General features: G+C 38.4%; 2 protein-coding genes across 11 annotated transcripts in view; one reads left to right on the forward strand and one right to left on the reverse strand.

Moving 5' to 3' along the window:
• The window catches only part of Proc-R (Proctolin receptor), a 35,947-nt gene extending 34,365 nt beyond the window's left edge, over positions 1-1,582 (forward strand). For all 3 annotated transcript variants that reach the window (XM_089473024.1, XM_089473022.1, XM_089473023.1), the window contains 2 exons: positions 413-616; positions 671-1,582. In XM_089473024.1, coding sequence (XP_089329150.1) covers positions 413-616; positions 671-1,126 — 660 coding nt within the window. In that variant the 3' untranslated portion in view covers positions 1,127-1,582. The remainder of the gene's footprint in view (positions 1-412; positions 617-670) is intronic.
• Positions 1,583-9,413: 7,831 nt separating this feature from the next.
• Positions 9,414-15,395, reverse strand: LOC108620259 (uncharacterized). Of its 8 annotated transcripts, none has more exons than XM_089474356.1 (26): positions 14,987-15,395; positions 14,863-14,922; positions 14,746-14,808; positions 14,597-14,680; positions 14,457-14,540; positions 14,321-14,401; positions 14,184-14,264; positions 14,048-14,128; positions 13,908-14,000; positions 13,776-13,844; positions 13,651-13,710; positions 13,563-13,592; positions 12,907-12,963; positions 12,792-12,851; positions 12,665-12,724; positions 12,547-12,600; positions 12,416-12,484; positions 12,294-12,353; positions 12,179-12,238; positions 12,052-12,117; positions 11,937-11,996; positions 11,813-11,884; positions 11,692-11,748; positions 11,561-11,623; positions 11,436-11,498; positions 9,414-11,371 (listed from the first exon to the last, which is right to left on the reverse strand). In XM_089474356.1, exons 1-26 carry the CDS (start codon positions 15,249-15,251, stop codon positions 9,477-9,479), a joined length of 3,747 nt encoding a protein of 1,248 aa, XP_089330482.1. In that variant the 5' UTR covers positions 15,252-15,395; the 3' UTR covers positions 9,414-9,476. The 8 variants fall into 8 exon arrangements, with proteins under 8 accessions (XP_089330482.1, XP_089330477.1, XP_089330480.1 ...); XM_089474351.1 differs by having other exon boundaries at positions 14,597-14,695; XM_089474354.1 differs by having other exon boundaries at positions 12,801-12,851; positions 14,597-14,695; positions 14,746-14,811.
• Positions 15,396-15,787: the final 392 nt, after the last annotated feature.

Genomic DNA, 15,787 nt, shown 5'->3' on the forward strand with positions numbered 1-15,787 from the left:
GACGTGGTTTGAGATGGTATACTCCAGAAATGTACTCTTAGGATCCTTTATATATAGACCAAAAACAATGTATTTGCGCCTACTGAGGACTTTGTAAATTATATAAGCTATAGAGAGTTTTGTACAAGTCTCTTCATTCCAGAGTTTTTAAGTTAAAATCATTCAAACCGAGGAGGTTTAGTTTCTAGCTTAAAATATGGAATTTTTGAGGTCAGAAAATCTATGTCTATAATATGTATAAGTAGCTGTTAGTTTCGAGCGGGTATCTTACAGTCGGGCTATACTAATAAGAGCCCTCTTTTGTGAGCTCTGTTATCTCAATGCACATGCGATTCAAGTCTCTTATTTGAAATGAAAAATATTGAACATCTTCTAATTAATTGGCATTTTGATAAACCTCTTTCGTTGCCAGATGACTTTCTACACCAATGGGCTGTCGAGTCTGGGCCAGAATGCGCTCTACTTTAATATCTGGAGCGTTTACACGCTGATTGTGTTCGTGCTGCTGCCGCTGTTCGTGCTGGCCACATTTAACTGTTTCCTCATTCTGCTTGTGCATCGCTCGAAGAGTCTGCGCGGCGATCTGACCAATGCCAGCAGCATTAGGCGTACTAAGGTAACTGTGCAGCCACGCCCATTCGCCAACTATGAACTAATTGACTGATTGCAGCGCAAATCGAACTCGGGCCTAACGGGCAGCGTCTCACAGGAGAATCGAGTGACCATCACGCTGATTGCCGTCGTCCTGCTGTTCATCGTCTGCCAGCTGCCGTGGGCCATCTACCTGATACTGGTGCAGTACGTGGACATCGAGATGAACATACAAAGGATAGCGGGCAATGTGTGCAACCTGCTGGTGGCCATCAATGCGGCTGCCAATTTTTTCTTATATTGCGTGCTGTCGGACAAGTATCGCAAGACGGTGCGTGAGCTGGTCACCGGCTATCGCTATCGCCATCGACATGCACGCAACAACATCAGCCTCTATGTGCCACACACCAGCACCACGCTCAACGGTGACGGTGCCAGCAGCGTGGGCAGCGGCGGTGGCTACAATGCCTACGGTGGTGCCAGCAGTCGGCGTTGCCGTGGCAAGGCGGCGGTTGCAAGGCGCCTGATTGCGTGAGTCACCAGCCGATAGTTTCTTCCGATCAACGTTTTTGTTTTCTCTCTATAGACATAATTATAAATATTTTTGTTTTCCTATACTCTAGATATACATTTATTATGTCTATTTTTCGTTGTTTTGCTCTATATATAAATACTTTAGATATATAGTACGTACATATACATACATATATCATATATGTTTTTTTTTATCAGTCAAATTCGCAAGCTGTACAATCCTAAACTACTCTGTAATAGGCTAAGTTGAGCAATATATGCGTAACTATTTTAACTCCATGTATATAAATACATAGATTACACATACATTTATCTATATATGTACATGCATATACTACCAAACATTTGTGCCATATATGTGATGATTATAGTTATACGATCTGTAGCTATCCTAAACGTAATTACTGTTATCCTAAGTGTCAGAAATGTAGTCTAAATAAATCATTTTTTGAACTACTTTGTAGTCGATTCATTCGATGGTGAAAATGTAAAGCTGTGGGTGAGAGTGTTTTTGTAATGGGTGCCTGGCCAAGAGATAGCTGGAATCCAGCGTAGATCACTTGGATTGTAGTGTTGACTAACTTTTGTTCTAGATGGATCATTGTATTACGAATTGGTTATCGTATTACTAATAAGTTTGCCAAATGGAAGAGATATTCAAAATATTAATTATGCAAAGGCTGGGTCGAGATCAAAGAGGCAGTAAATTGGAAATCTTTGGTATTTGTGTTATTTAATAAACGATAAAAGTATCAAGTAAACTGATCGATTATTATCGATAATTATTAAATGACAAAGGGTAAAATTAAAGTTGAGCAGTTTGCTTTAATTATCTACAAAAGATCGATAATCAAGTAAGTTGATTGAATGTTATCGATAATAAGGAAATGTAGAGAAATATAATATTTCTGTTGCTGTGGTTGTTTTTCGATGTGAGAAATATTCGATATATCTACAGCTCTACAGCGCTTCAGCCTGATCGAGAATACATAAATAGTTTTTAGGATCTGCCACGCCTCCTTCTGTCAGTCCAAACATTTTTACAATAATCTCAATTCATATTATATGGGCATATAAAAATTAGTTTATCTATCAATTCCTACTTCATCTCTTGACAATTTTCAATTTCCATTTGCGGCCCTTATCTATAACTGCTTTCAATTGGATAACTGGCCATTTGGCAATAACAGAGCACGAATTGTTGTCGAAGAACTGACTCGAGTTTGGTTAAGCGTTGTCAACGAAGGAGGGCGAGAAATGTGTCTCACCGCCCGACGGCCCGACTGCCCGACAGGAAATTGTCTATCGATTAACATCTGCAGCCAGAGCAAGCGCTGAGCAATAACGCAGCTCTGTCATATTTCGCTGGCACTTGACAGAAGCAAACGTCAAAACTTGAACGGCAATAGGAACTGGAAAAGGCCGTTGACAGCTGTCTGAAAAGGGAGGGGGTAGAGAGGTAGGTAGGTAGGCAGGTGGGCAGGTAGCAGAGCTTGAGAATATTGAAAATAGACAGCACTCAATGCTGGGCTGCTGCTGCCACAATGGGAAACTGTGAAAGTTGAAAAAGTCAGGGCGAGCCGAGTGGCCTCAGGTGAAGCCAGGAAATTGCATTATTTCAAGTTCAACTGTAAAGGTAAATACCAATTGATAGTGTGGCACGCATTGAAGCCACAAAGCCGATACGCTTCGCACACACTGTAACTAAATGCATTTAAGCCTTTTTTGGGAATGCGCTTAAACCTATGTACAATGGGAATTGGGCTAAAACACGCTGCAATACGAAAATCGGGGCACAACTTGTGCAGACAAAACTTATGCACAGCGGGTAGTCGAGCCAGACCGCGTTGTCTCTATATATGTAGGTATATATATACAGCACGAGTCATCAGCATAGCGCAACTTTGACTTTGCCAGCTAATGCCTACATATATTTTCCTACATTATTCGAGCTATAGTCCTACAAGTCCTGAGCTCGTATACCTTCTGAGCTCGACCAACAGACTGACGGATAGGACTAAATCGACTCAGCTCGTTGCCCTGATCTAGAATATATATGTACTATAGGCTTTGCCACGCCTCCTTCGTTTAACAAAACCAATATAGCCCGATCTTCCCAATAAAAGTAAAAAGACTTTTGGCTCCAATAATGTAGTAGGGGCTATCCCGATGACGCGCAGTGTATTTTACTGTATATGTATGCAGAATATATATGTATACGAAACCAACCAAAAGGCAACACTCACGCACACACACACGTACATCGACTAACTGTAACAAACGTAATGGAGTAACAAACATTTGTGGTTTACTGCATTTGTTCCTGTGCGTGTTTAAGTGTGTGTGCGTGTGGGACACACACAAAAGCACTCTGTAAATACACTTGCAGTGATGAGCCAAAAAAAAAAAAAAATATAAAGCCAACTACAACAATTGCTATCAGCAACTGTGTGTGTGTGTGTGTGTTTGTGCATTGAGAGTGTCAGTTGCCTAGAACGGCTTTTCCCTCAATTTCCCCGGCAAGCTTTCACCGCACACACACACCAGCACACACACACCAGCACACACACACACTCATACACTGCACCCTTTTTCTCTGTTCGTGTTCATGAAAAATTACAAGTCAGCGTCACAATTGAAATATTTCCGCCTCAACGAACAGAAATGCGCAATCGAAAATAGTTATCTTGCCATTGGAATTTGCCAGAAATATGCAGCTGGCGGGGCGACTGGTCGGTCGCATGCGGATATGCCAGCGACAGACAGACAGACAGACAGCAGAGACAGACAGCCAGCGCTGTGGACAGAGGACATGTGCCGGCATATGTGGATTATATCTCTCTTTCTGAGTATGTGTGTGTGTGTGTGTGTGTGTGTGAGTCTCTCTCTCTGACTCTGTTTTTGTGTGAGGCATCGCCTACCCACTTTCAAGCTGCTTTGGTTGGTCCGAAATTTCCATATTTGATTGTTTTTGAGCGCCTGCAACAACAACAAAAACAACAACAATCACAAATGGTTCGGCTACGACGCGTCGTCTGCTTATTGAAAATGGTTTCGACTGGCCAGCCGCTTGGCGAATGCAATGTGGCATACTTCTGGACGCATGCCACAATCATTAAAATATCCAGCTAATGTGACTTTTTGATGCGCTGCCAATAGAGCTCTCTCTCTTTCTCTAGCTCTCTCTCTCTCTCTCTCTTTTGTATCAACGAAATGCTTGAAGTTAACGTATGAGCACTAGAATTTATTCTAAATATAGAAGAGCACACGATAAATGCTTTAAATAAAGTCGAGTCTCGATAATTCGTACCCCGCTAAATCGAAAATCGCGATAAATCGAAACAAAATTTTATCCTCTTAAAAGAAATTCATTCTCAATAATTCTCGATAATTTGGATTTCAATGTAAGCCCAAAAAAAATATCACTTTGTCTTTTCGACTCATCGGGATTTTACTGTATATATATGTATAGAGAACATATGAAGGTATCCAACTATTTATATATTTTTTTGTTTGTTTATATAGCTGCTCGTTATCCTTCTCAATCGGCTCAATGCTCGCGTCGCATAAGCATGTAAAGCATTCTCACGCACTAACACACATATACACACACAAATACATACTTATACACTCAGTCAGAGATAAGAAGTACGCATGACAAAGCGGCTTAAGTCATATAAAAGTACTGTTAGTACTTAAGTGGGTCGAATAATAAATACCTCGTAAATGAACTCTATCTGCCCTATTGAGCTGCCAAGATTTTCAAAGTAGTTTTTAGCCAATTCATAATCATTTAATGCACATGTGTTGGCATTATCCATTGTTCGTATTAGCTGTAAAGAAGATTTGCATGAATGATTTACAGCAACATTACTCTCCTTCACATTCGTTTTCCCAATTCTATCATGTCCCATGTTACCTATGCAATGGGTATTCAGACTAGGAACAAAGTATCAACAGAAGAGTCCCAGAAGTTGTCAAAAAGTTGCTTCAATAATAACTTTTGCATATGAAATGCTCTCGCTGAAAAGAGTCAGCGATGTGACACTAAAGGAAGCCAACTCAGAATGTAAAGCGTAAGTTATTATGTTAAGTAATAGTCGCATTGAAATAGAAACGGTAAAAAATTAGTTTGCATCTTCAGTTGAAAATTTATTAATAAAATTTTCTGGCCTCTTGAGATAAATTTATTTATAATATTAAATGTACATATCATTTATATATTGAATGCACAGCTCCACAGGTTTTTCCATAGATAAAAAATAATATAGCGTAAGGTATACTCAGGCGATCTAGCATAAACGTAAGGTATGCAAGGGTATAATGGATTTGTTGAAATATATGTAACAGGCAGAAGGAGGCGTGGCGTGGGTATGTGTGTGCATTTCTTGTGTTAGCAGAAAGACGCACTTGTTATAAATAGAACCTATAGAAAATGGAAAAACAGGGTATTGTGTTTATGTGAAAATGTATATAACAGGCAGTAAGGAGGCTTGGCACACCTCATAAGACATATACATACAAACTTGATCAGAATGATGAGCTGAGTTGTCCATCTGTCTGTCCATAAAAATTACTATAATACAGTATATATATTATATGCTAAAGCGAACATACTATACTAGCTATATGCGAACAGACAGAAGTGAGAACGAACAGTTCACACAGAAGACACTGGCTCGGTCGAGTCGATTGTTTCTCTTGTTGGAGAATATATATAGAATATATGTAGGACAGCTCTGATGAATGTAGTCTAAGCTTAATTCAATCTAATTCCTGTTGAAGTGTATCAAGGCTATAGAGTGCTAGACATATCAGTGGGACTACTATTTACTTTAGTTTCCGAATCACACTCCTAAACATGAAACAAAAATAGGTATATTTTCCAAGGCACATTCATTGCTCTTATTTGAAATAGGTTTGTTTCCAATTTCTGTAGAAAAAGCTATCCAAAGCGAGAATTATTTTGTGTATTCATCAAAGTCCTTCACTGTCATCAAAGTAGGCTACACAATCTTGAAACATTCATAGAACAGATTTGTAATTCTCAATTGGTTATAGCTTTCACAGAGTGTCAAGGCATCGAGAACGAAGCAGTTGCTGGAGTTGAAGTTTCTCACAGAGCGACTTCTTCTTAATGAATTTAGAAAAAATAATAAATACATCCACATTTCCAGTAGGGCATAGGTAGGTTTTCTGGTTATTTCATCTTTAGTCGGAGTTATGGTAAGTAAACCGATAAAGGTGAAATAACCACTAAAATCAATCAATAATAAACTAGTAAGAGATTGCTCTAGTAGAGACTGCTCGACTAGCAGATGCTCTGCAGCGTGCAGTGAGTTGCTGTGTCACGCGCTCTGCTAACTGCGCAGTTGACGACGCAGCAGCGACTGCGCTTGGGCTGCATTATGAGTATATATGTACATATGTGAGAGCTAATTTATTTAATACATTTTTCACCTATATGTCGAGGCGATGCGTTTCTCGTTTATGCCTTCAATCATAGCTACGCGAGCTCCTCCGGTGTCGCTTAATTCTTTCACAAAGCTCTTTCTGGTTCAATAGTCTTTGACCCAGTGATTTCTCATCTCCTGTCTAAACCTCTAATTCTGGTCGCAATTCTTGTTCATCGAGAGCACAGCGACTCCTCTGCTGCGAACAACATAACTAGCCGTCTCGCTCGCACCTAGCGACACCCGGGACCACGTTCAGCAACAGTTATAGTTTTCTGTCTCTTAGCGACAACAAATCCTTAACTGTTACGTTATAGTTTTCTCTCTCTTAGCGACAACAAATCCTTAACTGTTACTACAATACTAATCAATCGATTAATACGAGGATGTCAGTGTTTCTCAACACTATTGCATCAAGAAATCCCACAGTAACTTCAACAACAGTGTAATACCGCACTGATACGACAAACATATACATCGAACTATGTGTGTATTTGTTAAAGAACGAGTCTTCAGTACAATAGTAGTTTTTGCGGACAGACTACAGTGAGCACTGGCCATGAGTGCACTACGTCAGTCAGCTGCTCTTTGTAGCAGTCAGAGTACCTGCAGTCGAGCAGTCTCTACTAGAGCACTCTCTTACTAGTTTATTATTGATTGATTTTAGTGGTTATTTCACCTTTATCGGTTTACTTACCAGAACTCCGACTAAAGATGAAATAACCAGGAAATCAACGCTATTAAACACAGCCGGAGAATGAGTGGCACAGCAGCTCACTGCACGCTACAGAGCATCTGCTAGTCGAGCAGTCTCTACTAGAGCAATCTCTTACTAGTTTCTTATTGATTGATTTTAGTGGTTATTTCACCTTTATCGGTTTACTTACCAGAACTCCGACTAAAGATGAAATAACCAGAAAACCTGTGCCCTACTGGAAATGTGGATGTATTTATTATTTTTCCTAAATTCATTAAGAAGAAGTCGCTCTTTGAGAAACTTTAACTTCGTCAATTGCTTCGTTCTGGATGCCTTGACACTCTGTGAAAGCTATAACCATTTGAGAATTACAAATCTGTTCTATGAATGTTTCAAGTTTGTGTAGCCTACTTTGATGACAGTGAAGGGACTTTGATGAATAGACAAAACAATTCACACTTTGGATAGCTTTTTCTCAGAAATTGGAAACAAACCTATTTTAAATAGGAGCAATGAATGTGCCTTGGCAAACATACATACATATTTTTGTTGTTTATTATTTATTTACACTAGTTTATTATTTATTTATGGCTGATGGTTATTTCATCCTTGTCGGTTTACTTACCAAAAGAACGGCCAAAGAGGAAATAACCAGCAAATCTGCTCCATTGAAGAGCCGTAGAATCAGTGGCACATTAGCTCACTGCACGCTGTAGAGTATCTGCTAGTCGAGCAGTCTTGACTAGAGCACCCTCTCTCTCTCTCTCTCTCTACCCCTTGAAAATAGGAAATCAAGCTATAATGGTTTTGTTAAAAGTATGTAACAGGCAGTAGGATGCGTGACAGACTCCATAAAGTATATTCTTGATCAGGGCGACGAGCTGAGTCAACGTAACCCTGTCCGTCTGTCCGTCTGGTTGAACGCGTCGATCTCAGAAGATATAAGAGCTAGAGACTTATAAAAGATCGTTTTGATGTTGGGAAATTTCTTTTTGTTCAGCAAGCATGACAACAGTCTTCCTTAATCTTAGAAAGCCGTACATAAGCCATAGTATATCCGACCATCTCTGAGTCTTGTATTCTAAACCCTTTTTTGTTTATTAAAAGTTATCAAACTCAGAATATTACAAACTTTATCAACTGTCTTAGTTCAGTTCATTCGAGCATATGCTGAAAACTTGCAAATGCAGCAACTCAAATGCAGCCACGAAGGCAAACAACAGACAAAGGCAATGGCATAATCCCATTGAAGTGCTTAATTAATGTACGGATTTTGAGTTGCCTTTTGTGCAATTAAAGTCAAAATCAACTGTCAATATGCCGTTACGCAGACACACATGCATTTAGCTGCAAGCTGGGCAGTGATATGGGCTTTCGAACTCTGTCGTCCCCCATCACCTCCTTAACCTCTATCGGCTCAAAGACTGCTTGTGTATTAGCTGCTTTTGACAGCACTCTGGTGCAGTTTTTGTGGAAAATGTTGTTGACTTATCACGAGATGTAACACTGGTGTCCCACTTGGTAATTGCTCAAATTGCTATTCGTCTTATTGGACTGTGCAATTACGTTCGACAACATTGCGTATGCGTTATATTTGCCAAGACACCAATTTTATTTGCGGTGTTGAGTTTTGAGCAACTGACTAGATTTAAAAGTACTAAATTGGAAAAGCTGAACTCTCATCTATTGCTGCGACAGCAATTGCCTGACAGGTCACTCTATGCTGTGCTGCCTGGGGCAGGCGAAGAGCTGCAATGAGAGGGGAGAGCTGTATTTGCATAATTGGATAGCGTCAGGAAATAGCATGCCGAAGTCTGAATGATTTACTTTATGTTGGTGTGTGTGTGTGTGTTGGTGTACATGTTGGGGTATTTGGTGTTTTATATGTTGGTGTATATTTTGATGTAAGTGTTGATGTATATGTTGATGTATACTTTGGGGTATTTGTTTTTGTATATGTTTGGTGAATTTGTTGGTATATTTGTTGGTGTATGTGTTGGTGAATATGTTGGTGAATTCGTTGCTATATTTGTTGGTGTATATGTTGGTGAATATGTTGGTATATTTGTTGGTGTATATGTTGGTGAATATGTTGGTGTATTGTTAGAAAATATTCATAATATCATGAAAGAAATAAATAGCTTCCGAATATTTATTATATGCATTTTATATATTGTACATATTATATATATAACATATTACTAGTCCAGTCTCAACTTAGGCGCATAGACCAGAATGCTATCAAATTCAACACTCTGCATATCACCCGGCGGTGGATAATCGCCTAACCATTCAAGTTGTACAGTGTGTACAAATTTGTCGAAGTCGTCTTCAGTGAACGAATGCTGATAGGGATACTTGATGCGTTGCAAGTGATACGGGCACCTGGGATGATACATCCAGTTTCGCGTACGAAAATATTTGTTTTCTTCGACGTCCCTGTTTATATTTTCGCCATCGTTTTGGCTCTGAACATGCAAGCTAATGCAGGTCATTGTATCGAGTATCCATTGCCTCAATTCCGGATTCGCTTGGAACTCCTGCAGGACACGCTCTGTGGTGCCAAAGGGCTTCTTCTCCGCCTCCATTCCCATATTGCGTAAGCTAAATAGCAGGGGCATTGGCAAAAAAGGGAATCGCACACACCTCATAACCGTCTCAAGGTATTTGAGCCGCTTTTCCGATTTGCTCAGCCAACGTAGTGCCGCAAAGAACACTTCGGCCTCACAGTTAACACCGATTGTGTCGCGCTTTAGCAGGCTCAGCAGATGGCGAATCTTCAGATCTTTGAATTTATCACTGCCCACCAAAGGCAAGAAGTAGCTACGTACGCGATCCAATAAGATATCTCGCACGTCTTTCAGTAGTGGCTTCTGCTCGGCATCCAAAAATAATTTGAACCCGATTTTCTCCCGCACATAGGACTGAGAGATCAGCTTAAAGCATTCTTTTTTAAGTATATCAATCTCCAAAAATCTAGATGCCTGCAGCACTTTAATGGCGTTGAATAAAGTGATGGGCGTACGAAAGCGCATCCATTCATAGATGAGCTCAAACGCCGATGGGGAAACGTCAGACACACTAATCTCAAAGACCTCAACATCCCATTTTTTGTTGGCAAACCAAGCCGAGTGCAATCTCAGCAAATTCGATATGCATTCGAACCAGCGGTCGCCGACTTTAATAAAATTGTTAGGTTTTAAATTGAAGTTGACCCTATCGACTATCAGTTTTTCATAGCTTGGTTTGTTCGGCACTGTCAAAATGTAGTTGGGATTATCTATAAAATCGACATAAGTGAAAATCGATCGTTCGTAGACTCGGGGTACTGGCAAACCGTACGAACAACTGTCATCATAATCAATGAACTGCTTCCAAATTACTGAGTCGCGCGCTCTAGGTGTTGATTGGGATATGTCCGAAGTACTCACAGAGCTACTAGGTGTATCATCCTCGCTCGTACTGTCGTTCGTATCATTCGATTTCTTCAAGTATTCGGAGTATGCTGCCGATAGCTCGTCGAGAATATCTTCCGTTATGTATTCGGCGACATAAGCGGTTAAATGCTCACTAGTATCATCAATCAGATTCTCAATAATGTCATTAATGATGAAGTCGGCAACACAATACGTTAACTTATCATCATAAATCCTTGCTGCAAACCCGGGCGCATCAAGCAGCGCTTCAGTGTCAACTTTTTGCTTTCTTTTCTTTTGTAAGAACTCAGATTTGAAAAACTTATATCTCATGATATCTAACTCTTCCTCCGTTGCATCCATAGCGCCAATCGCTCGTATTGCACTCATCGATATAACCTTTTCTAAAAGTACATTCGCGCTTACAATTTTTTTCAAGGCATCCATAGTCTCATCTGTTATCTTGTCAAAATTTAGATTTTTAACTGTAGCTTCAACGACCTCATCGATAACAGAGCTAGATATTTTTTTGCTCAATTCGTCAACATCGTCAGCACCTGAATCTTCCTTAGCGCCGCGCACGATTTCTGCAACCACAATCTGCGTGACGTACTTTATAAGGTGTTTAATGCCTGAACACTCCTTATCGTCATCGTTATCGGAACTCGGTTGAGGAGTTTCTAGAGTATCAAATCGAATCATTGGCTATTAATTGACAATCGTTATCACTTGATATCGACTTACTTTTGATTTCGGGCTGATGTTTTGGATAATGCTTAGTTGCCCGAAGAGTATGTTGCAAATATTCTAAAAATTCAAAACGGTTGATTTGTTGTAAATTGTCTTTTGCATTTCCATTGATGTCTTACCTCGTTTGTGAATAGCATCGCCCAGAGAATGGTCATATCCTCGATAACTACGTAAGGCACAGTCTAGAATTTCAAAAGGAATTCAATCTTTTCCAATTAGACATTTTCGATTCTCTCTTGTGTCGACTTACCTGAGCTGCTGTCATTGCCTAAAGAATTTTTGGGAGCTCCAGCATAAGGCTTATTTGCTAAAATTGTAAAATGTGTGATTTTTTGTTTGTGTGTTATTATCATAAATTGATGTCTTCTTACCATTAAGATAAGTAAGACCACATACACAGTGGTTCCTTCTTTGAGCCCTATGTGACGCACATTCTACAATTTCGAAAAGATTTGATCTATTTTCTATTGATTTTATATTATCATATCGACTTACTTGAGCTACTATCAGAATCGGTTAAATAATGAGCACCTGCTCCAAGACAACGGTTAGTTTCTAAAATTTCAAAGTGATTTATTTATTATGAACTTCCCTTTTGATATATTCTTACCATTTCTATAAGTAAAATCGGCTTGGGACTCCTCCCATTCTGGAGCACTCGGTTTGATTTCTGAAACTTCAATGCGATATCATAGATTACAAATTAGCTTTTTGTATTCTCACTTAAGTCGACTTACCTGTCTTACTTTTCTCATCACTAACAGAATTGGATACTGCACGAAGCGTATGACTACTTTCTGAAATTGAAAATCGGGTTTATCTATTACAAATTGGCTATTTTTATTCTCTTACCTTCGTTATCGTCACTTTCGCTTGAGGAATCACTTTGCAAGATCAATTTGTGTTCCAGAGCTTCAAAATTGTGTCATATATTACAGATTAGATTGTTTTTATTGTCATTGATGTCTTCTTACCATTTCTAACGGTGACATCACCTTTGTAAGCCTTACATAGTATAACACTCTGCTTGCTTTCTAACGAGTCTAAACGATAATTGAAGAACTCGTGTGACTGATTTTTTATAAATTCACTTATATCAACTTACCCGAGTCAGTATCACTTGACGAATCGCTACTAGCTTCAATAGTGAGTTTGCTTTCTAAAATTTCAAATTTATTCATCTCGTATAGATTAGTATCGTGCTATCATTAATGTCTTCTTACCTGTCTTATTGGTAGCATCACCTTGGGCACTATCACATGCTTGAACACTCTGCTTGCTTTCTAAAATTTGAAAACGGTTTCATCCATTAAAAATTGACAGTTTGTGTTCTCACTTAAATCGACTTACTAGTCTTACTTTTCACTTCACTAACAGAGCTGATTCCTCCACGAAGCGTATGACTACTTTCTAAAATATCGAATCGGTTACATCCATCAAAAATTTACAATTTTTATTTTCTTACCTTTGTTATCATCACTTTCACTTAAGGATTCATTACTTCCTTGGATCTCTAAAATTCCTAATCAATTTCATTCATTACAAATTGACTTATACCCAGAACCCATTGAAAATGGAATTTCAGTGTATTGTTTTGTGAAAATGTATGTAACAGTCATAAAGGAGGCGGGGCAGATTTTATATTATAGATATAATTGATCAGGAGGATGTCGAGCTGAGTCGATTTAGTCATGTTCGGCCGTTCGTTCGTCTGTCCGATTTTCAAAATATAACTTATATACCGTAAGAACTAGCAGTGAAGGTCTTTATAATGATTACCGATTAATGGTCTGTATTTCAAGCACTAAAGATTTGTGGATTAGCAAATACACGCACATTAATCTCATTATCATAACCTGAAAATTTGCTTTAGAAAGTTTTTCTAGCACAAAAGTTATTAAGGAATTAATTTTCATAAAAAAGCTCATACCGCAGTCAACAGAGCGCGTGCTTATATGTATCTGCGAGTGTGTGTGCGAGCTTCTGATGTATGTATGTATGTATAAAAAAAACGTATAATGATTAGAAAATTTCAGCTCTTAACAGAGACTGGGATATTTTTTGGTCAGGCAGTGCCCTGAACCACCCTTATTTGGTATCTTCTCACTTATTTCGACTTACCAATGTCAGCTTCGGTTATAGAATCATAGCCTAGAGAATCGGTGCACACATGCATTGCAAATTAGATTTTCGTATTATAACGACTTACCATTGTGATCGCTTGTATCGCTTGCATATTCGTCAATTTCTGAAAAACTACGCGTGCTTTCTAAAGATTCAAAATGTTATCATCCATTACACATTGACTTTGTATTCCGATGGATATCGTCTTACCTATTTGACTAAACTCACCGTCTTGAGAAGCCTCACATACTAGAGCACTCGGTTTATATTTTATAAGCTCTAAATGATTTTATCCATTAAAAAATTTTATAATACCTTATATTCTCGCAAATGTCGACTTACCCTTATTATCCTCACCACCGTCTAGAGATTCATGACGTAAAGATGCGCCGCTTCGTCTAAGACTATGTTTGCTTTTTATGATTTCTAATGGATCTTATCTATTGTAAGTTAGTTCTGTACTCTGATGAACGTGGACTTACCTTTCTTTTCGGGATCGTCTTGGGACTCATGACGTAAAGATGAGTGGCTTCGTTGAAGACTATGTTTACTTTGTATCATTTCTAATGGATTTCGTCTATATAAGTTGATTCCGTATTCTAATGGATGTTGTCTTACCTTTCTTTTCAGAACCGTCTTGGGATTCATGACGTAACGATGCGTGGCTTCGTTGAAGACTTTGTTTGCTTTCTATAACACCTAATTGATTTCATCTATTAGAAATTGATTCGATATTCTGATGGATGTTGTCTTACCTTTCTTTTCGGAATCGTCTTGGGATTTATGACGTAACGATGCGTGGCTTCGTTTAAGACTATGTTCACTTTTTATCATTTCTAATGGAGTTTGTCTATATAAGTTGATTCTATATTCCAATGGATGTTGTCTTACCTTTCTCTTCGGAGTCATCGTCTTGGGATTCATGAGCCAAAGACTCGTGGCTTCGTCGAAAGCTATGTTTGCTTTTTATAATACCTAATTGATCTCGTCTATTAACAACTGTCCATGTATTGGGATGAACGCTCTCTTACCTTTCTTTTTGGAATCATCGTCTTGGGAATCCTGACGTAAGGATTCGTGACTTCGCCGAAGGCTATGTTTGCTTCTTAAAGTATCTAATTGAAATTCATCTATATCTATAATAAATTCACTTTTGTTATTCAAATGCATGGCGTCTTACCCTTTTTTTTGGAATCATCGCCTAGAGAATCGGTACGCACTTGACTCTGTTTGGTTCCCAAGACTTCTGGACGAATTCATCAATTATATATTGATTTTACGTATTCGAACGACTTACCTATTTTTTCATCAGCAACGCTTAAAGATTTGACACTTCCTTGAAGACTTTGTTTGCTTTCTAAAGATTTAAAATGATTTTATGCACTACAAATTAATTAGTGTGTTCCTCTATGGCGACTTACTTGACTTGGCTTCCAGGACTTTTTCATCGTACTTCTTTTCAAATGTAACCGTGATAATGTCACTCACACAGGACCCTATAAAGCTCCCACCTGGCTGAGCAGTTTCTTTGCTGTCTTTACCTTTCTTTTTCTTATCGCCCTTAATTCCTTTATGTTTGGTATTTGGTTTACGCGACTTTACATCTTTGACTGTATCGGTGTCTGATTCAGCTTCATCGTCAGCTTCATTTTCAGAAATAGATTCAGCTTCATCATTATGAGACATTTTCTTGTTTTTGTCCCTATCAGAATATAAAATAATTTCTGTTTCCCTTTTTGATTTTGATTTTTTTTTATAAATTTTTACAGCTGTTTTCAGCTTGATATGCTGAATGAAACTGAGCTCATGTATTCCTGTTTCCTACTGCCTCAGTTCGATATATGTCTAAGCCTACTCGGTAGAAATTTTATTTTTTAATGACTTGCTTTTTAATGACAGATAATATGATCACATATACATATATGTGTCGTATCAGTACGCCCCGATATATATATCTATATTTATATTTTATTTATATGTACATATCTAAATTTATATTTTTTTAATGCTCTTCTATGCAATTCTCATTAATGGGTGTTATACTTTGGGTCTTTGCTGTGTTCTTTGACTCTGTTTCTTTATTAATAATTTGAAAATATGTGTATTAATATATATGTATATTAATGCGCTCTTCTATGTAATTCTCATGAATGTACATTTGGCTTTATGCTCAACCACTTTCTATCACGCCACTTTCTATAACTCCTGCATCAGTCTTTGCC

The sequence above is a fragment of the Drosophila arizonae genome, chromosome X (assembly GCF_054131065.1).
Source record: "Drosophila arizonae isolate 15081-1271.41 chromosome X, UAZ_ARI_1.0, whole genome shotgun sequence".
Classification (NCBI taxonomy): Eukaryota; Metazoa; Arthropoda; class Insecta; order Diptera; family Drosophilidae; genus Drosophila; species Drosophila arizonae.

What these genes read in the sequence shown, in the direction of transcription:
- LOC108620259 (XM_089474350.1), bottom strand. Translation starts at nt 15,251, where the DNA reads ATGTCTCATAATGATGAAGCTGAATCTATTTCTGAAAATGAAGCTGAC. An exon ending in CGGTGAGTTTAGTCAAATAG is followed by an intron (nt 13,711 to 13,775) that starts GTAAGACGATAT and finishes TTGAATCTTTAG; the next exon opens with AAAGCACGCGTAGTTTTTCA. An exon ending in CGATTCTGATAGTAGCTCAA is followed by an intron (nt 11,885 to 11,936) that starts GTAAGTCGATAT and finishes CAAATCTTTTCG; the next exon opens with AAATTGTAGAATGTGCGTCA.